Consider the following 25,624-nt stretch of genomic DNA (forward strand, 5'->3'; position numbering starts at 1 on the left):
GTTAACAGGTCAGCCTGGAGCTCTTTCCTGTCCTAGGGTCCTGTACCCCGTCGGTGCGTAGTTCCAGGAGTATTCCACCGTACTTAACCGGCAACCACTTCTCCTGGGTACCAGGTCACCGTTTACCTGAGTCAGGCTGTCGCTTCGCTTCCACCTTCACTCTCTTACTCCTGTCGACTCACTCTGACTACTCTCCACAGTCTGCCCCTCCCACCTGGTCAACCAGTGGACTGGATTGGCTCCACCTGTAGGCGGCCATCCATTGGTCCCACCCTACCGGGTACCATTGTATAGGGAATTGTTGGGGAAAAACTGGGATTACCTGGGTTTTTGTTGGTACCAGCACTGGGGTTCTGAGTGCCTAAGGGGGTAGGCCCTGCATCCTTGTGGGTAGAGTTGAGCGTGGTTCGTGGTTCTCAAGTTCGTGGTTCGAGTGATTTTGAGGGCTGTTCTAGATCGAACTAGAACTCAAGCTTTTTGCTAAAGCTCGATGGTTCTAGTTACGTTCGAGAACGGTTCTAGCAGCAAAAAGCCAAGCTAATTACTAGCTGGCTTTCCGCTGTAATAGTGTAAGTCACTCTGTGACTCACACTATTATGAAATTTCAGCGTATAGTGTGTGGGAACAGCGCATTCAGATCACTGCTGCTGGGATAATGGCGATCACCATTTTTTTTTTCCTTGTCTTCCTTCCCTAAGCGCGCGCGTGTAGTGGGGCGGGCCAGCATGTCAGCCAATCCCAGACACACACACAGCTAAGTGGACTTTTAGCCAGAGAAGCAACGGCATGTGTGATAGGATGTCCATGTCACATGTCCCTGCACTATAAAAACGGGTATCTGCCTTCTGCGTCTTGGTGTCAGTCACCGCTGGCATAGCTCCTGTCTGCGATACTGCTGTGTACGCTCTACACACAGCGCTATACAGAATAGGGATAGAAGTTTCTTTTAGCCCTTGTAAGGGCTAATAACAGCAGGCTCAGAGCCATAGGTGACAGTCAGGTCCGTGGAAACAGATTTTAACAGCTACAGATAAGAGCGTCTGTGTAGCTAAGGTCAGGGACTTCCTCGCTGCATTTCAACATTAAGAGGGATATAAAGTGAGGCTTCCTTTCCTCTACACAGACCCACAACCGTGCCACTGTACCCTCCAGTCCTTTGCACACTCAAGCTCATTGTTACTAAGCCATTATACTAGCAAACACTGAGGAAACTTAGTGGCATCCTAAAAGTGGCTGTTGTACTCCATTTGTGCCCCACTGGTGCCAAGCTATTTGCAGCACCACTGCATTGCACACTCAAGCTCATTTTTAATAAGCCATTCTAATAGCAAACTATGCTGCCAGTTTAAGGGCCGTAGTTGCATTGTCAGGGATAGTTATTGTTGCTTATTCTGCTGTGAATAAAGCTAGACCACCGCTGCAATCTACACTGCCTCTCAATTTTTACTACCACATTTTAAGTGCACAATCTTGTCGCAATCAAAATGAGTGGCAAAATGATAGATGCTGGTGGAAAGGGGAAGAGGCGTGTTGGAAAAGGAAAAAAAAGGGTTTGTCCCTGGGGAAGGTGGCAAAGCTCCATTAACATCTGCTGAAGATAGACCATCTTCCAGCAAAAGTAAGATGTCTACTACTTACCGTGGAAAATCCGATCTGCTCCCTTTTTTACGGACACGAACAACTGATACAAAGGTAGATGATGGCCACCAAAAAAAGAAAATGCTTGAATGGATCTCAAGTGGTCCAACAAGTGCACTCTCCGCCACCTCAACTACCGCATCCAAAAAACACCAGTCCTCTGAGTTGTCATCCCAATCACACTTGCTTTCTCCCAGCTCTGAAGTCTCCATCCGCCCTGCACAGTATGGTGGAACTGAGATGGCTGAGTCTGCAGAGCTGTTCAGTCACACTATAGCCTGGGAATCAGAGGTCTGCTCCCAAGCTACAGTGAGTACAGACCAGGAAATGGTCTGCAGTGATGCCCAGAACCTTTGTGACTCTGATTCAGGCCGTGATGACCAAGTTTCTTAGCATAATGTTGACCCTTATTCACAAACTGTAACACCTGTTGTTATAGACAATGAGGAACATACTGATGACGATGAGACGCAGATACCAGATTGGGATGACAACTTAAATATTCAGTCAGGGCAAGAAGATGCTCGGTCTGAGGGTGACGGGAGTGCAAACACAACAATTGTTGAGGAAGTTCTAGATCCCACCTACTGTCAACCCACAGTCAGGCACTCGAGGAGGTCAACAGAGGCGGTGGAGAAGGACGCAACTGTCGACGAAGTTACCTTGCGCCTTCCTGGACAGAGTCGGAGTACTGGTAGCACGTCTACAACTGCATCCTCAGCCACCACTCTGCCTCTGAGCACTAGTCGGGGTGAATCAGCAGGTCGCATGCCCTCTAAGCCTTGCCTAGCCTGGTCCTTTTTTGACATAGCAAAAGATCGCCCAAATCATGTGATATCTAAAATTTGGCGTGATTCTGTTAGTAGAGCGCAAAACCTCAGCAGTTTGACAACTTCTTCCATGAATCGCCACATGAATAAATATCATATGTCCCAGTGGGAAGCTCACCATGCTGAAATGCGGCCTAGAGGAGCAAACCATACACCGCCTGCCCCTTCCAGTGCTTCCCGCGCTCTTCGTTCTCTAGGACTGTGGGGACAGCTGTCACACCTGGTTTTCCATGCACAACTTCCACCACTGTAACCGCAACAGGCAGTTTGCTTGGTAGGTCGTCAGTTGGTTTGGAAGGGGAAACAAGTGCGTGAGTACAGCTCTCTCAGACATCGATAGCACCAACGTTGGATGAAGGCAACATCATGTCTATGCCTGCACTTTCCTCACAAACCTGCATTTTTCCAGGGACACCCTACTCCACACTGTCTACACACAGCAGCCAGATCTCTGTCCCTCAGATGTGGAAAAATAAAAGGCCATTTCCTGCGACCCATGGCAAAGCTAAGAGGTTGACTTTATCCCTCTGTAAGCTCTTGGCTACCGAAATGCTGCCTTTCCGCCTGGTGGACACACAGGATTTTAGAGACCTTATGTCTGTCGCTGTGCCCCAGTACCAAATGCACAGTCGCCACTACTTCTCTAAGAAAGGTGTGCCTGCGCTACACCAGCATGTCGCACACAACATCACCGCTTCCTTGAGAAACTCTGTGTGTGAACAGGTGCATTTCACCACCGATACTTGGACCAGTAAGCATGGACAGGGACGTTACATGTCGCTGACTGGGCACTGGGTAACTATGGTGATAGATGTTGAAGGGTCTGCTGCACAAGTCTTGCCGTCCCCACGACTTGTGTGTCAATCCTCTGTCTGTCCAAGTTCCGCCACTGCTTCTGCTTCCTTCACCTCGTCTGGGTCCTCCACCTCCGCCCCAAGCCTGCCTGGTCAGGCCACCAGAGTTCTAACTGTGCAGAAGGAATCACGCACCCCTCATTACTATGCTGGCAGCAGAGCGCAACGGCATCAGGCGGTCTTTAGCTTGAAATGTCTTGGAAATAAGAGTCACACAGCGGCTGAGTTGTGGGCAGCTCTGGAGACTGAGTTTCGTAAATGGTTGTCTCCACTCAACCTGCAGCCTGGTAAGGCCGTGTGCGACAATGCTGCAAACCTGGGTGCGGCCCTTCGCCTGGGCAAGGTGACACACGTGCCTTGTATGGCTCACGTGTTGAACCTTGTTGTCCAGCAATTTTTAACACACTATCCAGGCCTAGATGGCCTTCTGAACAGGCCCGAAAACTGTCTGCTCACTTCCGCCGTTCAACCACCGCTGCTGAGCGACTTGCATCGCTCCAGAAGTCTTTCGGCCTGCCGGTTCATCGCCTGAAATGCGATGTGCCGACACACTGGAATTCGACTCTCCACATGTTACAGCGACTGTGGCAGCACCGTCGAGCCCTGGTGCAATACGTCATGACGTATAGCCTGGGCCAACGAGATGCAGAGGTGGGGCAGATCACCCTGATGGAGTGGTCTCAGATCAAGGACCTATGCACCCTTCTGCACAGTTTCGACATGGCGACGAATATGTTTAGCGCTGACAATGCCATTATCAGCATGACAATTCCAGTCATTGACATGCTGAAGCACACGCTAAACACTATTCGGAGTCAGGGGGTGGGACAACAGGAAGGGGAGGAACTACAGGAGGATTCATATGCGCAAGAGATAACAACATCACCAAGGTCCAGACGTTCATCATCACCAACGCGGCAGGCATGGGACCATGGGGGACAGGGATCAACAAGGGCGCATGGTAGCAGGCGAAATGTTGAGGAAGGTGCAGGAGAACATGAAGAAATGGAGGACGAACTGTCCATGGACATGGAAGACTCAGCGGATGAGGGAGACCTTGGTCAAATTTCAGTTGAAAGAGGTTAGGGGGAGATGTCAGAGGAAGAAAGAACGGTTAGCACCTCTATGCCACAAACACAGCGTGGACTTGGTCCGCATGGCTGCACAAGACACATTAGCGCCTTCTTGCTGCACTACCTCCAACATGACCCTCGTATTGTCAAAATTAGAAGTGATGATGACTACTGGCTTGCCACACTATTAGATCCCCGGTACAAGTCCAAATTTTGTGACATAATTCTAGCCATAGAAAGGGACGCACGTATGCAGGAGTATCAGCAAAAGCTGTTACTCGATCTTAGCTCGGCTTTTCCACCAAACAACCCTGGTGCAGGGAGTAAATCCCCCAGTTGTAACTTAACAAACATGGGACGGTCTCGTCATCTTCAACAGTCTACCCGTACCAGTAGCATCGTATCTGGTGCTGGTAACAGCAATTTTATTGAATCTTTTCATAATTTTTTTAGACCATCCTTTGCAAGGCCACCAGAGACAACAAGTCTGACACATAGTCAACGTCGGGAGAGGATGATACAGGAGTATCTCCAAATGAACATCGATGCCATGACTTTGCAAATGGAGCCTTGCTCATTTTGGGCTTCAAATCTTGAAAAATGGCCAGAGCTCTCCACTTACGCCTTGGAGATTTTGTCGTGTCCATCTGCCAGCGTTGTCTCTGAACGTGTCTTCAGTGCTGCTGGGTGTGTGCTGACAGATAAGCGCATGCGTCTGTCCAGTGACAACGTGGACAGACTAACGTTCATCAAAATGAACAAGCCATGGATCCACAAGGAATTTACTACCCCTGTGTCATCCTGGGGAGAGTAAATGCTTGTGGATTTGGAATGTGCTTGATGCAAATCTACCTGTGAAGTGTACAACTGGGGCACAAGTGCTGCCACTGAAGGGGTGGGTGTGTGTGTGGCCCAATTTTTGGAAAAAAGGGCGACTCCGCTTGGAGTAACCCTTGCTTGCTGTGTTTTTTAAAAGGAGCCAAGATGAACAAGTCATGGTTCAGCAAAGACTTTGCTACCTACCCCGGGGGCATCCTGGGAAAGGTTAAGGATGGTGTAATTTTGAATGTTCTTGATGCAAATCTACCTGTGAAGTTTACAACTGGGGCACAAGTGCTGCCACTGAAAGGGTGGGTGTGTGTGTAGCCCAATTTTTGGAAAAAAAAGGGAGACTCCGCTTGGAGTAACCCTTGCTTGCTGTGTTTTTTAAAAGGAGCCAAGATGAACAAGTCATGGTTCAGCAAAGACTTTGCTACCTACCCCGGGGGCATCCTGGGAAAGGTTAAGGATGGTGTAATTTTGAATGTTCTTGATGCAAATCTACCTGTGAAGTGTACAACTGGGGCACAAGTGCTGCCACTGAAAGGGTGGGTGTGTGTGGCCCAATTTTTGGAAAAAAAGGGAGACTCCGCTTGGAGTAACCTTGCGGTGTTTTACATGATTTTAGAAGAGCATGTCATGCCTATATCTGTGTCTCATCCTCTTTTCCTTGTAACGCTGTTTTGTTTTCGCATGAGAATTTGTTCTTGTCACTTTCCCATGTGTTTGTGTTGTGTTGTGAGTTGTTTGTCACCTTTTGGACACATTTGAGGGTGTTTTCTAGGTGTTTTTATGTGTTTGTGATTGCCTCCCATTGTTTCCTATGCGGTTTGAGTGGTTCGCCGAACTGGTTCGCTGAACAGAACTCGAACGAGACCTCCGTTCGGCAAACCGAACTCGAGCCGAACCACGGCCGGTTCGCTCATCTCTACTTGTGGGGATGCAGAACCTTGTAGCATCCACATTGTTTCAGGGGCACTTCTTCGGGCTACAAGGTAAAACTGGTTACACTTTTATTATCTTTTTTTTTTCAACAGGTAAACATTAATACATAACAGGTCTTCCCAAGCAGGGGAGGTTCATCACTTTAAACGTTTCAACTGAAGTACCCCTCTCTGCACCCACCACCCAAAGATCCTGGTCGCAGAACCCTCTAAGGAGGCAGGTCACCGGTTCCGTTAGTGACCAGGTCCGGACCGTTTCTGTCCCGGACATTTCTTGCACCCGACCTCTCCTTGGTGGTGGTGCTTTACAGGGTCCACTGGTGGTACTCTGGTGATGCACAACTGGTGCAACCTTTTACAAAGACACAAGTTTGTGTTGGCTGCTGCCAGTCCTACAGCCTGTGTCCATTTTTATATCAACACATAACTGGTTAAGGCAACATTTTAAACTTTTTCAGCCCACAACATTAACTGGAACAGACAACAGTAACAAACTGATAATATTTTGCAGGAGGTAGTTACCAGGGTATGGGAAAGGGGCCATCTGGTTCACTTGGCCTCCTGGGATAAGCACTTAGAGTCTGCATGCACTGGTCCCGTGCACCTGCATTGCCTCCTGGTGGCTCCGATGGCACATTGGATGGTATCTGAGAACCTACCTCATGCCAGGCCAGGAACAGGACAACAGTAGGCTTGTACGCAGGCTCCTCTGGCTTGGGTGCCCAGATGTTGGATACCGTGTACCTCATCAGCATAACACGGAGGAACTCGCCTCCTGAACGCGGTATCCAAGTCAATAAGGACCCCAATTATAGTGCTGTAAAATGGTCATAGTAAGGGCTAGGGGACTGCAAAAGGAAGCCAAATAGGGGTAAGAGTAGGACAATTGCCCTGCAAATAAATGTGGATAGGAAATAAATAAATAAAAAAATACATTGGGTTCTCCTTATTTTTGATAACCAGCGCAGGTAAACCAGACATTTGTGGGCTGCAACACTCAGCTGTCTTCTTTACCTTGGCTGTATAGCATAACTAGAAAGGACCCCACACCATTTTTTTTTAATTATTTAAATAATTTTAAAAACGGCATGTGTTCCCCCCATTTTTGTAAACCAGCAAAGGTAAATCAGACAGCTGGGGGGGTTGGTATTATCAGGCTGGGAAGGCCCATAGTTATTAGGCCCTTCCCAGCTTAAAGATAGCAGTGTGCAGCCACCCCAGAAGTGGCACATCCATTAGATTCGACAATTCTGGTGCTTTGCCTGCCTCTACCCGATTGCCCTGATGTGGTGGCAATTGGGGTAATACTTTTGGGGTTGATGGGTTGATATCAGCTGTGAATTGACAGCTGGCATCAAGCCCGGTGTTAGTAATAGAGAGGCGTCTATCAGACACCCCCATTACTGACTCACTAAGTGTGCAATTAAAAACACACACAGGGAAAAAAATATTTATTTGAATAAAGACTCCCCCGCATTCTCTCATTCACCAATTTATTAATTTAAAATAATTCTCAAAGTTGCAATGTAATCCAATGGTGTAATGTCCCACGACGCCCATCAAATCCTATGGAGCCTCGATCAGATAACGTTCTGAGCATGAGGCCCATTATGTCACTCCCTGTTAGTAGCAGGTATGTCATTTCTCAGGAGCGTGAGAAATTCCTGGTCTGCCGGTAATCGTCAGTGACCTTTGGAGCCTTATTTACAGAACGAGGCTTCATAGCATTTGATGGGCATCATGCACACAAGTGGATTACATTGGAACTTCAAAACATGTTTAAAATTAATAAACTGGTGACTGAGGAAGTGTGGTTAATTTTATCGACAGCCGTATACAGGTATCTTCCCCATGCCGAAAAGCTTGATGATTCTCTGTGCTGCAGCCTTTCTACAAACTTTCTTAGCATACAATCAGCACCTGAACTTGGACACAGACTTCCTTGAAAAGTCTGTGTTTGAGCGCCAGACTCCAGATGTCCGGTACGAACATTGCATTTTATTTGGGCAAAGTACAGCATGTTATCTGTGTTCTCTATGGCATAGTATTTATGGTTTAATATGTTTTTATTGAATATACTAATTATCAAACAGTATCCAACAAAATGTTTTGAAAGATTCATTTAGCAGGAAAGGTAAATTTGTATAATAAGAAAATATTTAGCATTGTAAGCATTACAAGTCAAATGGCATAATACAGTGGAACCTTGGTTAACGAGAACAATTTGTACTGTGCTTGATAACCAAGTTACTCGTTCAGCAAAGCAAGATTTCCCATAGGAAATCATTGCAATGCAGACAATTCCTTCCACAACTTGTTAAATGTCCCATCCTGGTCCCCTATTGTGCCATTCTACACATGTACAAACACACAAACACACACAAACACACACATATTATGCTCACCTTACATTCCGTTCCATCGCCGGTCTCCTGGGACTTGCTGTTCGCTGGTACGGGCTGTGTATCGGGTTACCATCACGACAAGGGAGGAACTTCCGCTGCCAGAGCGCTGATGTCAAAGGCAGGAGCCGCTTGCCTCTGATTGTTCAGCGTGCTGCCTTTGAGTAGCGGCAGACAGGGGAAGTTCCTGCCTCGTCGCGATGCTTGCTGAATGCCGATACACATCCTATACCGGCGAACTACAGGACCCAGGAGGCCGGCGATGGAATGGAAGGTACACATATTATGCTCACCTTACCTTCCGAAGGTTCCATCGCCGGCCTCATGGTCCATGAGGAACCATGAGGTCGGCGATGGAACGGAGGGTAAGGTGAGCATAATACTGTATGTGTGTGCGTGCATGTTTGTTTGTGTGTGTGTGGTTTGCGCGTCCTTGTGTGCATTTGTGTGGACTGCAAGTGCGGGTTAGAGCGCGGTAGATGTCCGGAACCGGAAGTGTGTGCGGTAAGTATTTTGCTCGTACAGCAAAGCTTTCTCGTAAACCGAGTTACAAATTTACAGAAAGCTTTGCTCGTTAGGCAAAATACTCGCTAACTGGATTACTCGTTAAGCGAGGTTCCACTGTATTTAAAAGAAGATTTGTATACAGTGTGGTATATTATCTGGGTACAGTATGATATTTTGGGGTACTGATTTCTATTATTTGTGTACAATATGGCATTACTATTACAGTATACCTGGGTGCTGTGCCCCTCCAACTCCATATTGTGGTGAAGATGGATAACCTCCTCCAACTCCTGTATAAAAAAAGTGAAAGTTTCAAGAAGATTGGACAAAAAGGGATGCATATGTTGGCATGACATGTTTAGGGATTCTATAAATTCCCACTACGAATCATCTGCTTAACCCCTTCAGCCCCCGGGCACTTTCCGTTTTTGCGTTTTTGTTTTTTGCTCCTTTTCTTCCAAGAGCCGTAACTTTTTTATTATTCCGTCAATCTTGCCATATGAGGGCTTGTTTTTTGCGGGACGAGTTGTACTTTTAAATGAAATCATAAGTTTTACCATATAGTGTACTGGAAAACGGCAAAAAAATTCCAAGTGCGGAAAAATTGCAAAAAAAGTGGGATCGTACAATAGTTTTTGGGATATTTTATTCACGGTGTTCACTATATGGTAAAACTGATGTCTGGGTGTGATGCCTCAGGTCGGTGCGAGTTTGTAGACACCAAACATGTATAGGTTTACTTGTATCTAAGGGGTTAAAAAAAATTCACAAGTTTGTCCAATAAAAGTGGCGCACGTTTTGCGCCATTTTCCGAAACACGTAGAGTTCTTATTTTTTGGGATCAATGGCTCAGTGATGGCTTATTTTTTGCGTCTCGAGCTGACGTTTATAATGGTACCATTTTTGCGCAGATGCTACGTTTTGATCGCCTGTTATTGCATTTTGCGCAAAACTTGCGGCGACCAAAAAACGTAATTTTGGCGTTTGGAATTTTTTTGCCACTACGCCGTTTACCAATCAGAATAATTGATTTTATATTTTGATAGATCGGGCATTTCTGAACGCGGCGATACCAAATATGTGTATATTTATTTATTTTTTAACCCTTTAATTTTCAATGGGGGGAAAGGGGGGTGATTTGAACTTTTAGGTTTTTTGTTTTTTTTTTTATTTTTTAAAACTTTTTTTTTTACTTTTTTTTTTATTTTACTAGTCCCCCTAGGGGGCTATAGCAATCAGCAATCCGATCGCTGATCGCTATCTGCTGATCACAGCAATACCGCTGTAATCAGCAGATTCACTCACTTTGGTTTTCCCTCTGCTCTCGGCCGAGGGAAAATGAAAGTGAAAGATCATAGCAGCAGGCGTCATCACATGACCCTGTGCTACGATGGCAACCACCGATAGTCACGTGATAACACACGTGACTTCCGGTGGGGGCGGCGGTGAGTAACAAACATGGCCGCGCGCATTTAAATCTTGCTGCCAGACTTTGGCAGCAAGATTTAAGGGGTTAATGGCCGCGGGTGGAAGCGATTCCACCCGCGGCTAGCAGGCACACATGTCAGCTGTTGAAAACAGCTGATATGTGTGCCGATCCACGCCGCCTGCCCGCGGCAGGGGGCGGGGCTTAACGGGACACGATCTATGACGGATAGATCCGTCCAAGGTCGTGAAGGGGTTAATCTAGGAATAAGTGCAGCACAACCTCAATAAACACTCAAATGTACAAATCACTTGGTTTCAAGTACAATTCATCCCCCTAGTTCTTCAGGAATTAAGTACCATGTTAAACAAAAGATGATTTCTAATATTTAAAACACCACTCGAGTGTTGTTGTTTTTTTTCAGCACTGGAGTGGTGGTTCTAACCTAAGGTCCCTGCCCCTATTATTACAATTACCAGCCGTCTTCTTCATCTTTTATTGGTGCCGATTTGGTCCCACGGCACCATCTTGTGACTGTAACTTCTGACTGCCGGATGTCAACGGTAACAATCACAAGCTCTCAATACAGGTCTATGAGAGCCAGAATGAGGCCAGAAAGAGGCTCTCATAGACTTGCATTGAAAAGTGACCTCCAGCGCTCTCCCTGAAATACTGTAAAGATCTGGCAGGCCACAAACTGCTGGAGACTAACAGAGTATATGAAGTTCAAATATTCAAAAATCATAAAAAAGGTGAGCCTAAAACTTTAGGTTTGTAAATTTAAAGGGAACTTGTCAAGTGCAATATTCACCCAGAACCACGAGCAGTTCTGGGTGCATACTGCTAAAACCTGTATAACTGTCCCTGTGTACAGTGAGATCTTTGGAAAAGGTATTTCTAAAGATCTTTTATCGTATGCTAATGAGCGAGGGGACTAGTCCCCTGGGCGTTAGTTCCCCGGCCAGACGCCCCTATTAGCATGTTAGTACACCACTATGGGCGTACTAACATGCTAATGAATATGCAGCGTCAGAAGATGATCTCACTTACCTCTCCGCGGCAATCACGTCCGACGGGGGTATTGGCTCAGGGCGCATGACCCCAGAGTTTGGGTCAAGCGCACTATGAAGGCAGGGATTAGCAATATGTACCCAGAACTGCTCGTGGTTCTGGGTGCATATTGGACCTGACAGGTTCCCTTTAACCTCTAGTGGGCATGTAGACTTTAAACAGGTACAAGAACATAAAAATGGACACTGTGATAAAGGAGCATAAATGGAGTCTAAAGGCTACAATAGGGGCAAGTTTGATATGAATAAGGGCTTATTCATACATCAGTATTTGGTCAGTTTTTTGCATCAGTTTTATATGGTAGCCAAAATCAAGATTTAAACCTCGGAAAAAAAAGACTATAACTGAAAGAGCCAAAGTTATCTGCACTTTGGAGCCAATTCTGTTTTTGTCTTACAAATTGCTGAAAAATATAGACATGTGAATAAAATTTAAAAATTGATAAGCAGAGGTAGATTTTTGAAAATTGTTTCTGACAGGAAAGACAGAGTGGGAAAGAGAACACAACAAAATTGCTCAATGGTATCAGTACGGATTAACTAATATTTTCAATCCAATATCCAAAGGCGAAAAAATTAAATTTTAATCAATCCAAAATAAACATATATTTTCAATTTAACAGATAAAAGTTAAGTAAGTCGTGCAAATCATATGCTAAAGTACACATTAAAATTACACTGTGCCTTATTGGTCCCACATACAAGTGCATCTCAATAAATTAGAATATCATCAAAAAGTTAATTTATCTCAATAATTCAATACAAAAAGGGAAATGCGTATATATTAGGGGGCGGCACGGTGCCTCAGTGGTTAGCACTGCAGTCTTGCAGCGCTGAGGTCCTGGGTTCAATTCCCACCAAGGACACCATCTGCAAGGAGTTTGTATGTTCTCTCCGTATTTGCGTGGGTTTCCTCCAGGCTCTCCAGTTTCCTCCCACACTCCAAAGACATACAGATAGGGACTCTAAATTGTGAGCCCCAATGGGGACAGTATTGCCAATGTATGTAAAGCACTGTGGAATTAACAGCGCTATATAAATAAATGAATTATTATTATTATATAGCGTCATCATTACACACAGAGGGATCTATTTTAAGTGTTTATTTCTGTTGATGATTATGGCTTACAGCCAACGAAAACCCAAAAGTCAGTATCTCAGAAAATTAGAATAATTACCACCTGCAAAGGCTTCCTAAGCATTTAAAATTGTTCTTTAGTCTGGTTCGGTAGGCTACACAATCATGGGGAAAACTGCTGACTTGACAGACGTCCAGAAGGCAGTCATTAACACACTCCACAGGGAGGGTTAGCCACAAAAGCCGGTGGCACTGCTGAGGTGTTAAGGAAGCCCAGGATGCTTTAAAAGCAGCCTTCAGCTTGTCTGCATTGTTGGGTCTGGTGTCTCTCATCTTCTTATTGACAATACCCCATAGATTCTCTATGGAGTTTAGGTTAAGCGAGTTTGCTGGCCAGTCAAGCACAGTGATACTGTGGTTACTAAACCAGGTATTGTTACTTTTGGCAGTGTGGACCGGTGCCAAGTCCTGCTGGAAAATGGAATTTCCAGCTCCAAAAAGCTTGTCGGCAGAGGGAAGCATGAAGTGCTCTAAAATTTCCCGGTAGACGGCTGCACTGACTTTGGTCTGGATAAAACACAGTGGACCTATACCAGCAGATGACATGGCTCCCCAAACCATCACTGATTGTGGAAACTTCACACTAGACCTTAAGCTGCTTGGATTATGGCCTCTCCACTCTTTCTCCAGACTCTGGAACCTTGATTTCCCCATGAAATGCAAAATTTACGGTCATCTGAACACACCACCTTGGACCACTGAGAAACAGTCTAATTCTTTTTCTTCTTGGCCCAGGTAAGACGCTTCTGGTGTTGTCTATTGGTCATGAGTGGCTTGACACAAAGAATGCGACAGTTGTACCCATGTCCTGGATTCGTCTGTGTGTGGTGGCTCTTGATGCACTGACTCCAGCAGCAGTCCACTCCTTGTGAATCTCCCCCTAATTTTTGAATGGCCTTTTCTTAACAATCCTATCAAGGCTGCGGTTATCACGGTTGCTTGTTCACCTTTTTATACCACACTTTTTCCTTACACTCAACTTTTCTCTAATATGCTTGGATACAGCACTCTGAACACCCAGCTTCTTTAGCAATGACCTTTTGTGACTTACCTTTCTTGTGGAGTGTGTCAATGACTGCCTTCTGTACATCTGTCAAGTCAGCAGTCTTCCCATGATTGTGTAGCCTACCGAACCAGACTAAGGGACCATTTTAAACGTTTAGGAAGGTTTTGCAGGTGTTTTGTGGTAATTATTATAATTTTTGAGATAATGACTTTTGGGTTTTCATTGGCTGTAAGCCATAATCATTAATAGTGATGAGCGAGTGCTAAAAAGCTCGGGTGCTCGAGGCTCGGGCCGAGCATCCCAAGATACTCGTGTACTCGGCCCGAGCACCGAGCCCAATGTTATCCTATGGGAGACCCGAGTATTTTTGTGAAATGACCCCCGGCAGCATGTAGAAACCCTAAAAATGGCACAAAAGTCTCAGAAGAGTGCTCAAATGACATGGCAACAGCATGGGGAAGACCCCTTGAAGCTTTTATCACTCAAAAGTCACAGCTGTGAACAATTTTGTCCGCGTTTTACGCCATTTTTACAGACTCACCAGAAAACCTTCAAAAATGACACCAAAATGAATTTTCATGGCGGAAATGTTAAGGGCACATACCCAATAGTGAGATAGAGCTAATGTATGTTACTTTTTGAGATTAATACATGAAAGATTTTACGTAAAACATTGTGTGGCACTCCGATGTCCCTGAGAAGAGACGTACATAAAGGCCTCTGAGTCTAATGTGCCCATTTTGAGGAAGTGAGTCTTTGTAGTATTTTCCTTTGCCAGGGCAGTCCAAAATTGTGAGGTTCACCAATGCCCCTGCATACAGACGTGCATGAGGGCCTGTAAACCTGAAGTGCCCATTGTAAGGAAGTGGGTCTATTGTAGTATAGCCCTTAGGCAGGGCAGCCAAAAATTGTGAGGCTCCACGTTGTCCCTGGATAGAGACGTGCATGAGGGCCTGTAAACCTTAAGTGCCCATTGTAAGGAAGTGGGTCTATTGTAGTATAGCCCTTTGGCAGGGCAGCCAAAAATTGGGAGGCTCCACGTTGTCCCTGGATAGAGACGTGCATGAGGGCCTGTAAACCTGAAGTGCCCATTGTAAGGAAGTGGGTCTATTGTAGTATAGCCCTTTGGCAGGGCAGCCAAAAATTGGGAGGCTCCACGTTGTCCCTGGATAGAGACGTGCATGAGGGCCTGTAAACCTGAAGTGCCTATTGTAAGGAAGTGGGTCTATTGTAGTATAGCCCTTTGGCAGGGCAGCCAAAAATTGGGAGGCTCCACGTTGTACCTGGATAGAGACGTACATGAGGGCCTGTAAACCTGAAGTGCCTATTGTAAGGAAGTGGGTCTATTGTAGTATAGCCCTTTGGCAGGGCAGCCAAAAATTGGGAGGCTCCAAGTTGTCCCTGGATAGAGACGTGCATGAGGGCCTCAAACCATTAAGTGTCCATTGTCAGGAAGTGGGTCTATTATAGTATAGCCCTTAGGCAGGGCAGCCAAAAATTGGGAGGCTCCACGTTGTCCCTGGATAGAGACGTGCATGTGGGCCTCAAAACATTGTTCCCATTGCAAAGGAGCGGGTCTCCTGTCGTTGTAATGTCCATTCTGCAAAGAATGGGCGAAAAAATTTAGCACTGGGGGTATACCTGAAACAAAGGCCTAACTATTGTAACGGTCATCATGGTGGCACATGAGGAGAAGGAGGAGCAGTCCAGCGATTATCCAATGTCCAGAAGTGTGTACCCATGGGTGAGTGGAGGTACATGGCAAATTCCCGTTACAAACTTTAAATTCCGCTCTCATTTGCTGGTGGTGTGGTGAAGTCTGGCCCAATCAAACCCTTGTTCATCTTGATCAGAGTCAGCCTGTCAGCATTTTCAGTTGACAGGCGGGTGCGTTTATCTGTAATGATTCCACCTGCGGCACTAAAAACACGCTCTGACAAAACGCTAGCGGCAGGGCAGGCCAGGACTTCCAAGGCGTAGAGAGCCAATTCATGCCACGTGTCCACCTTGGATACCCAATAATTGTAAGGCACAGAGGAATGTCGGAGTACAGTTGTTCGATCTGCAAGGTACTCCTTGAGCATCTTGGCAAACTTAGGATTTCTTGTGGCACTACCCCGCACCTCAGGGGCTGTGGTACGTGAGGGGCTGAGAAAACTGTCCCACATCTTAAAGACTGTTCCCCTACCTCTGGCGGATTGGACTTGTGCCTCTCTCGGCTGTACGCCTTGGTTGTCCACTGATTCCTGACCTATGCCGCTAGCGTTTTGTGAGGGGAATGCTTTGCCTACTACTGTGACTATGGCCTTCCGGAACTGCTGCATTTTGGTTGACCTCTCCGCCTCGGGAATAAGAGACATAAAGTTCTCCTTGTAGCGTGGGTCTAACAGTGTTACCAACCAGTAATGATTGTCGGCCAAGATGTTCTTAACGCGAGGGTCACGAGACAGGCAGCTTACCATAAAGTCAGCCATGTGCGCCAGACTCTTAACAGCCATCACTTCAGTAGCCTAACCAACACGATGACTGAACATGCTGTCCTCCTCCTCCTCCTCATCTACCCTGTCCTCTGGCCAGCCACGCTGAACCGAGGATATGACTGGTGTGCATGTCATATCCTCAATTTGGTCGGAGAGTTGCTCCATGTCTTCATCCTCCTCCTCATCATAGTCCTCCACTGCACGTTGTGATGAGACGAGGCTGGGCTGTGTGTTATCACCCACACCCACTACTGTTTCTTGCTGCAACTCATCGCGCTCCGCCTGCAATGCATCATGTTTGTTTTTGAGCAGAGACCGTTTTAGAAGGCAGAGTAGCGGTATGGTGACGCTAATAATGGCGTCATCACCACTCACCATCTTGGTGGAGTCCTCAAAGTTTTGGAGGATGGTACATAGGTCGGACATCCATCTCCACTCCTCAGGTGTTATGTGTGGAGTTTGACCCATTTCCCGACGGCTTAAGTGATGCGGGTACTCAACAACTGCCCTCTTCTGCTCACATATCCTGACCAACATGTGCAGAGTTGAATTCCAACGCGTGGGGACATCACACACCAGTCTGTGAACCGGAAGATGCAAACGGCGCTGAAAGCCGGCAAGGCCGGCTGAAGCAGTAGGTGACTTTCGAAAATGTGCAGACAGGTGGCGAACTTTTACCAGCAGATCAGACAGCTCTGGGTATGACTTTAGAAACCGCTGAACCACGAGGTTGAGCACATGGGCCACGCATGGAACATGTGTCAGCTGGCCTCGCCTCAAAGCCGCCACCAGGTTCCGGCCATTGTCACACACGACCTTTCCTGGCTTTAGGTTCAGAGGTGTGAGCCAGTGATCTGCCTGCTGTTTCAGAGCTGTCCACACCTCTTCTGCATTGTGGGGTTTTTCACCTATGCAGATTAGCTTCAGCACAGCCTGTTGCCGCTTCGCCGAGGCAGTGCAGCAGTGCTTCCAGCTTGGGACTGGTGTGGAGGGTAAAGTGGATGAGGATGCGCAGGAGGAGGAGGAGGCTGAAGAGCATGACATTCCGGAGCTGTAGAGTGTGGGTGAAACCCTGACTGAGGTAGGGCCTGCAAACCTTGGTGTGGGAAGGACGTGTTCCGTCCCTCGCTCAGACTGGGTCCCAGCTTCCACAATATTAACCCAGTGTGCCGTCAACGAGATGTAGCGGCCTTGCCCACAAGCACTTGTCCACGTGTCTGTGGTTAGGTGGACTTTGGGTGAAACAGCGTTGTTCAGGGCACATGTGATGTTTTGTGACATGTGGTTATGCAACGCGGGGACGGCACACCGGGAGAAATAGTGGCGGCTAGGGACCGAGTAACGTGGGACAGCTGCCGCCATCAGGTCGCGGAATGCTTCTGTCTCCACCAGCCTAAAAGGCAACATTTCCAGCGCAAGCAGTCGCGAAATGTTAGCATTTAGAACTGTGGCATGTGGGGCGTTGGCAGTGTATTTGCGCCTGCGTTCAAAGGTTTGCTGAATGGATAACTGAACGCTGCGCTGGGACAAGGACGTGCTTGATGATGGTGTTATTTCTGCGTAGGCAACTGCAGGTGCAGGAGCGGAGGAGGCTTGTTCACAGGCAGGCAGCATGGACAGGGGATTGACTCGCATGCACAACCAGCGAAGACGTAGCAGTGACATCAGCAAGCACTGCTCCTCGACTCTGTTGTACTTCCCACAAAGTCGGGTGCTTGGCTGACATGTGCCTGATCATGCTGGTGGTGGTCAGGCTGCTAGTTTTGGTACCCCTGCTGATGCTGGCACGGCAGGTGTTGCAAATGGCCTTTTTAGAATCATCTGGAGCCAACTTAAAAAACTGCCAGACTCGGGAAGACCTAACATTTGTACAGGCACCTTGTGAGGTGTTGTTGTTCCGGGGAATGGTTGCCTGACTTCTGCCTGGAGCCACCACCCTGCTTCTTACTGCCTGTTGGGATGCTACGCCTCCCTCCCCCTTTGCACTGCTGTCCTCGCTCTGCATATCCTCCTGCCAGGTTGGGTCAGTTACTGGATCATCCACCACGTCGTCTTCCTCTTCCGCACCCTGCTCCTCCTCCTGACAATTGTGTCTCATCATCGTCCACCCCTTGTTGAGACACGTTGCCAACTTCGTGAGAACGTGGCTGCTCAAATATTTGGGCATCTGTACATACGATCTCCTCATGACCCACTTCAACATGAGCTGGCGAGAGGCCAGAATGTGCGAATGGAAACGTGAACAGCTCTTCCGAGTGTCCAAGTGTGGGATCAGTAATGTCCGAGGACGTGTACTCAGCCTTGTGGTAGGAAGGAGGATCAGGTTCTGAAATGTGCGGTGCAGTATCACGGCTACTGACACTTGACCGTGTGGAAGACAGAGTGTTTGTGGTGGTGCCAATCTGACTGGAAGCATTATCCGCCATCCAACTAACAACCTGTTGACACTGGTCTTGGTTCAAGAGCGGTGTACTGCTGCGGTCCCCAAGAATTTGGGACAGGACGTGCGAGTGACTAGATGTGGCCCTTTGTTGTGGCGAAATTAGAGCTTGCCCACGACCTCGGCCTCTGCCTGCACCACCATCACGTTCACTTCCTTGTTCCTTGCCAACGCCCTTGCGCATTTTGCAATGCTGTGCTGACGTGTATTCACTAGACTTGTGCGTTATATCCAAGTTTGTGCAAATCGTGCACCTGTACGCTGCCACTGACAGGCACACACATGCGGTTTTTAAATGCAAGCACGGACGCACTAAGAACCTAACAGGTTTTTAGGAGCGACAATTACTGAGAAGTCTGACACTATCAGCCACTGCTGACTGACGTGTATTATACACTACACTTGTGCATTATATAATAGTTTGTGAAAAACGCACACAAGTGCACCTGTACGCTGCCACCGACAGGCACACACGTGCGGTTTTTAAATGCAAGCACGGACGCACTAAGAACCTAACAGGTTTTTAGGAGCGACAATTACTGAGAAGTCTGACACTATCAGCCACTGCTGACTGACGTGTATTATACACTACACTTGTGCGTTATATAATAGTTTGTGAAAAACGCACACAAGTGCACCTGTACGCTGCCACCGACAGGCACACACGTGCGGTTTTTAAATGCAAGCACGGACGCACTAAGAACCTAACAGGTTTTTAGGAGCGACAATTACTGAGAAGTCTGACACTATCAGCCACTGCTGACTGACGTGTATTATACACTACACTTGTGCGTTATATAATAGTTTGTGAAAAACGCACACAAGTGCACCTGTACGCTGCCACCGACAGGCACACACGTGCGGTTTTTAAATGCAAGCACGGACGCACTAAGAACCTAACAGGTTTTTAGGAGCGACAATTACTGAGAAGTCTGACACTATCAGCCACTGCTGACTGACGTGTATTATACACTACACTTGTGCGTTATATAATAGTTTGTGAAAAACGCACACAAGTGCACCTGTACGCTGCCACCGACAGGCACACACGTGCGGTTTTTAAATGCAAGCACGGACGCACTAAGAACCTAACAGGTTTTTAGGAGCGACAATTACTGAGAAGTCTGACACTATCTGGACTGTTTTAGACTGTGTACACCAGCCCCAGATATGATGAAGGCTGGTATACGGTCACCACTAGGAATGTCTATATACCCTGCCTGCCTGCCTGCCTGCCTGTATACTGCTACAATAGTCCTGACAAGGACTCTTCTGGTCACTAGCCTGTATTCCGACCTGGCTATACCCTGCCTATATACAGCAACAATAGTCCTGAGAAGGACTCTGCTCCTGTACTCCGACCTGGCTTTACCCTGCCTGCCTGTATAGAACTACAATAGTCCTGAGAAGGACTTCTGGTCACACTGTTTGCAGCCCTGCTACGGAAATAACTATAAAGGGCCGCAAACCTTTCCCTGAAGCAGCGACCCTCTCCCTGCACTGACTGTCTGGATGGCTGTGAGCAGAGCACAGCGCGCCCGCCGGTATAAAGGCTCGGTCACGCTGTGCGGGCCGGCCAATCACTGCAATTCCACAACTAACAGGGCTGTGGCATTGCAGTGGTCTGCCAGCCAATCCCTGCATGAGGGCTGGCTCTCAAAAGAGCGCCAACATGCAGGGATGAAGACCACGAGTACAGCACGAGTATCGCGAGATTACTCGGTCCCCGCCGAGTAGCCCGAGTACAGTGATACTCGTGCGAGTACCGAGTAGTAACAAGCATACTCGCTCATCACTAATCATTAACAATAACAGAAAAAAACACTTGAAATAAATTTACTCTGTAATGACCCTATATAATATATGTGTTTCCCTTTTTGTATTGAATTACTGAAATAACTTTTTGATGATATTCTAATTTATTTAGATGCACCTGTATGTTTAAATATGACCCAAGCGGTCAAATTACTATGTAAGTTGAGCCATTCAATATACATATGAATAGATCTACCCATTTGTAGCTACAAAGGTGTACAGCAACAATTGTTTCAAATTGTATATCAAGCATAAAGCAAAAGGGCAGTTGCCATAATCTAACCATCAAGGATTGTATGCGATTGTGCAGTGTCTAATGACTAAAGGAACAATGAGCTATTAAAATAGAAAAAAGCCTCCCCGACATGTTCCACTCTTATGGACTTCATCAAGGTAATGAGGCATCACCTTGGTTTTCACCCACTTAGGCCAATTTTTGCAACCAAATTTGAGAGTATATTGACACATTTTAAGCTATGATAACACAAATAAGTTATTTTCTCATTTTCAGAGTCAAAATATATTTTAATCACATAAGCAATAGGTCTAAAGCTGGATAAATTTACAGTTGACAATATTATCAATTATGACAATATAGTCCAAGATCTCATGGCTCATCATATAGGAACACTAACAGTGATACTTAAAACTGCTGTGACGGTTTGTTATATCATATGGTATGATTACAATGTTACAATACAATACAATATGATATCTTTGGCCACATATTTTTATTATGTGGCAACAACAAGGTATATTATTAGAAAAGAAATCAAATATGTATGAGTACCCATTGCACTATACCTGGCTGCTGGGGCCCCCCAAATCCAGATGATGGGTTGTATTGATATCCTCCTCCAAAACCTGTAAAAAAATAAAAATGAAAGTTTTCAGAAGATAGGGAAACTAGGGGTACTTATTGTCATGTTTGTCAGAGGCCACAGGCTCAAAAAGGTTGCCTGGTACGGACTTGGCACAAGCCTTTGCATCTGGCAGATTCCAAATGAGTCCCCGACTTTCACCCTTTAACACCCGTACAGTGATCTGGTCTTATAATGGGGTCCAGAAAATTGCTTCTACGGAAGGGCTGCAGTCTGGAGGAGCGAACTAGAGGGTTGCTAAGCAAAGTCAAGCGGTCATGTTAGGAACAGAGCCGTAAAACAAGAGGATAGTCAAAATTCACCTCAAGGTCACAAAACAGGAGGAATCAGGAAATAACAGAAGCAAGGACTAAGGGGTGCTTCACACATAGCGAGATCGCTACCGAAATCGCTGCTACGTCACGGTTTTGGGGACGCAACAGTGACCTTATTAGCGATCTCGTTGTGTGTGACACTGAGCAGCGATCTGGCCCCTGCTGTGAGATCGCTGCTTGTTACACACAGCCCTGGTTCGTTTTTTTATTGTTGCTCTCCCGCTGTGACGCACAGATTGCTGTGTGTGACAGCGAGAGAGCGACGAAATGAAGCGAGCAGAGAGCAGGAGCCGGCGTCTGGCAGCTGCGGTAAGCTGTAACCAGGGTAAACATCGGGTAACCAAGGTGGTTACCCGCTATTTACCTTCGTTACCAGCCTCCGCCGCTCTCACGCTGCCTGTGCTGCCGGCTCCTGCTCTCTGCACATGTAGCTGCAGTACACATCGGGTTAATTAACCCGATGTGTACTGTAGCTAGGAGAGCAAGGAGCCAGCGCTAAGCAGTGTGCGCGGCTCCCTGCTCTCTGCACATGTAGTGACGTTATTATCGCTGCTGCGTCGCTGTGTTTGACAGCTAAGCAGCAATCATAATAGCGACTTACTAGGTCGCTGTTACGTCACAGAAAATGGTGACGTAACAGCGACGTCGTTATCGCTGTCGCTATGTGTGAACCCAGCCTAAGACAAGCCAGGTAGCAAAACAAATTAACTGGCAGTGAAAGTCAAAGACCCAGGGGTTTAAATAGCAGTCAGTCCCACCGACAGCTCTCAGAAAGGCGTAATCAGCACAAAACAATTAAGGGTACATGCCCACGATGAGTGTTACTCGCATTTTTTATTCTGCATATCTTCGCTGACTCAAAAACACAGCATTTTACAATTCAAGCAAAGTGTACGGGATTAATAGAAATCTCATATCCATATGCTGCTTTGTTATGCTGAGTAAGCTCCCCAAACCGCCGCATGTTGATTTCACTTGTGGGGAAGCTGACTTTTCAGTGCTGAATTTCCTCATACACATGCATTAGAAGTGGAAAATCCACAAATGAAAAAAATGCATATGCATTTTTAGTCCATTTACTCAGCATAAAGGCACTAAAAACCGCATCTAAGCAAATTCTATCAAGTATCAATAAAATTGGTTGAAACTCAGGCAGCAGAACAAACAGAAGTTGCCCAAAGCAGAGTTCAAAGTCCCAATACAGACAAATACACATAGAGAGACACCATAAAAATATAAAGATATAACTAGATAGTTAAATATTAGAGAGAGTAGATTGAGAAATAGATATCATTAAAAAAACAATATAGGGTCACCCTTATTTTTGATAATCAGCAAAGGTAAAGCAGACAGCTGCTGGCTGACATTATCAGGAGGTTCGGAATGTGTTTGGTTACTGGCCTTTCCAGCTTAAAAATACCATCCCGCAGCCGCCCCAAAAGTGGCACAATACATAAGATCCTCTAATTCTGGAGCTTTGCCATAGCTCTTCCTAATTACACTGGTGCGGTGGTAATGGTTTATGGGGTTGATGTCAGCTGTTTAGTGTCAGCTGGCATCAAGCACTGGTGTTAGTAATGGAGTGGTGTCTATCATACACCCCCATTACTAACCCAGTAAGTAAAAAGTCAGTTTGGAAAAATGAAGACTTAATGGCGATCTTATTACAATGTACAAATATATTCAGAGAAAATACAAAGATCTCTATAATGATCTTTTTACACCTAGGCCTGCGATGACACAAAGGGAGTATCCTCTACATCTAGAGGAGATCAAGAATAATCATGATCATAGATGCAGATTCTTTACTGTAAGAAAAGTGAGACTATGGCTACATAATGCTGTAATGGTCAACTCAGTACAAAAATTCAATGAGGCCTGGATGCCTTTCATGAACATATAATAATATTACAGATTATGGGTATAAGATTCTGGTGGTGGGATGTTAACATAGGGATAGAAACCATATGAGATTTTTTTTTTTGCCTTACTCATTAATGGATCTGTTTTCTTTCAACCCTTAACTATGAAACTATGCTGATGTATAACCAGATTTCATCAGATTTATGTAACACGTAGATGTTAATATTTCCATATTATGATAAAATATATTATGGTTCTGTATGGTTTATTGAGTACAGAATTTCATTTTATTTGGGTGCAGTATGGCATATTCTTTGTATAGGGTATGATTTGTTATTTAGACACTGTCTATAACATAATTTGGGAATCAGATGCCAAATTAAATTCTATATTATTAAGACTTTATCAAATAATTTTGGAAGATTTTCTCATTGAAAATATTACCTCTGTAATGCATTGGATGCTATGGAGAAATCCACGATTTTTTTAGGGTTCTTATGTAATCTGAGGCATACAGAGACATAGCAAGGCCTATGGAATCTTAGGAAAAAATATATATTTTGGGGGAGAGCACTAAATATGTTTCTTTGCAGGGCGTTATATTTTGTGGATACCAAAAGACAAGAAAATGCAAAACATATACAAGTTATTAGTGCATGATACCTATGGGTTGTGGCCCTCCTCCATATGCTGGTGGGGGTGGTAGAGCTTCTCCAACACCTATATAGAAAACAAAAATAAAAGGAATATTTACAGTGATATGTAAGGATTTACTATTAGATGGCATCATATAGCCATCTGATGGATCTATAGCCATGGATAAAATGGTAATATGTTCATATGTCCTCCTCCCTGTACACATTGGGTTGTCAATCACATTACTGTAAGTGTAATAACAGCTCAATGCCGGGATGAGTTGCGGTGGTGTCAGACTAGTCCAGGTATGGTGCGTTGAACTTCAATTGTACAATATCTATAGTAACACTGGGCAACCCCAATAATATAGCTATCCTCAAAATCGACACCATTATTGCCTAGTCAATCTATGTGACAATCCCTCTAAGTGTTGCATAACTAATCCATATCAAAATTTTCTTACAAGAGGAAGACAACTGGACCTCCTGTGCCACTTATTGGATGTGGCCATCCGGAAAATCAATAGTGACCCTTTAGTGAGATTTGCCTCATGATTTAGAATAAGAAACCAAACTAGAAACGTCATTTGCAGACACTGGGGGGTATTCCTCTTCACTGCAAATATCTCCTGCTGACTTGGCTGGGTGAGAGGCCTCTGACAGGGGATATAAGGGATGATGTTTATTTTTGTGTAGCGTGCCATGTTCGTCTATAAGTCTTTTTATGCTGACTTGGCATGGACTTAGCATTTGGATAAGAGGCTTCGGATAGGTTGTCTAAGGATAAAGCTTATCTTTGTGGAGAGCGCCAAGTCATTTTATGAGTCTCCTTATGCTTATTTGGCACTCATCATATAGTTAATCCAGTAACGTAAAGGGGTTGTCTTCTGATGAAAGGCTGGAGATACCCTATTTGAGTGCAGACTTCTGAATTCTTACACAACGCGTGCCATAAGGATTACGGTATCCGGTGTTGCCAGTGAGAGCAGGTGATCACATAACTAAAGGATTTCCTCCTTGCTGACAAACCACAGCACTATACTTTGTATACCTAAGTCTGCACAAGAGCATGGGACCAAGATGATCTGGTATAGAACAGGGATCCTTGAGACTGGGCCACAATGGAGACAATTATTTCCAAAGTCTCAGTTAGGGTATGTGCGCACGTTGCTTTTTACCTGCTTTTTACCTGCTTTTTTGCTGCTTTTTCTTCTGCGCTGTTTAATGCCAAAATGGATGTGTTCTTCTATTCAAGCAAAGTCTATGGGAATTTGGGTTTCTTGTTCACACTATTGTTGTTCAAAATGCTGCCTTTTTGTGGCAGAACTTTGGTCAAAAACTCAGCTTTGCAGTGCAAAACCCAAATGGCAAAAACAATTGACATGTTGCTTCTTTGAAAAGCTGAGTTTTTGACCAAAGTTCTGCCACAAAAAGGCAGCATTTTGAACAACATAGTGTGAACAAGAAACCCAAATTCCCATAGACTTTG

At 45.7% G+C, this 25,624-nt stretch overlaps 1 protein-coding gene across 1 annotated transcript in view; it reads right to left on the minus strand.

Annotated features, from left to right (window-relative positions):
- Positions 1–25,624, minus strand: part of LOC142246081 (uncharacterized) — a 104,133-nt gene that overhangs the window by 53,884 nt on the left and 24,625 nt on the right. The window contains exons 3-5 of the mRNA XM_075319102.1: positions 24,164–24,220; positions 21,247–21,306; positions 9,298–9,357 (exon numbers count right to left, since the gene is read on the minus strand). Coding sequence (XP_075175217.1) covers positions 9,298–9,357; positions 21,247–21,306; positions 24,164–24,220 — 177 coding nt within the window. The remainder of the gene's footprint in view (positions 1–9,297; positions 9,358–21,246; positions 21,307–24,163; positions 24,221–25,624) is intronic.

This window comes from Anomaloglossus baeobatrachus, chromosome 7, assembly GCF_048569485.1.
Source record: "Anomaloglossus baeobatrachus isolate aAnoBae1 chromosome 7, aAnoBae1.hap1, whole genome shotgun sequence".
Taxonomy (NCBI): Eukaryota; Metazoa; Chordata; class Amphibia; order Anura; family Aromobatidae; genus Anomaloglossus; species Anomaloglossus baeobatrachus.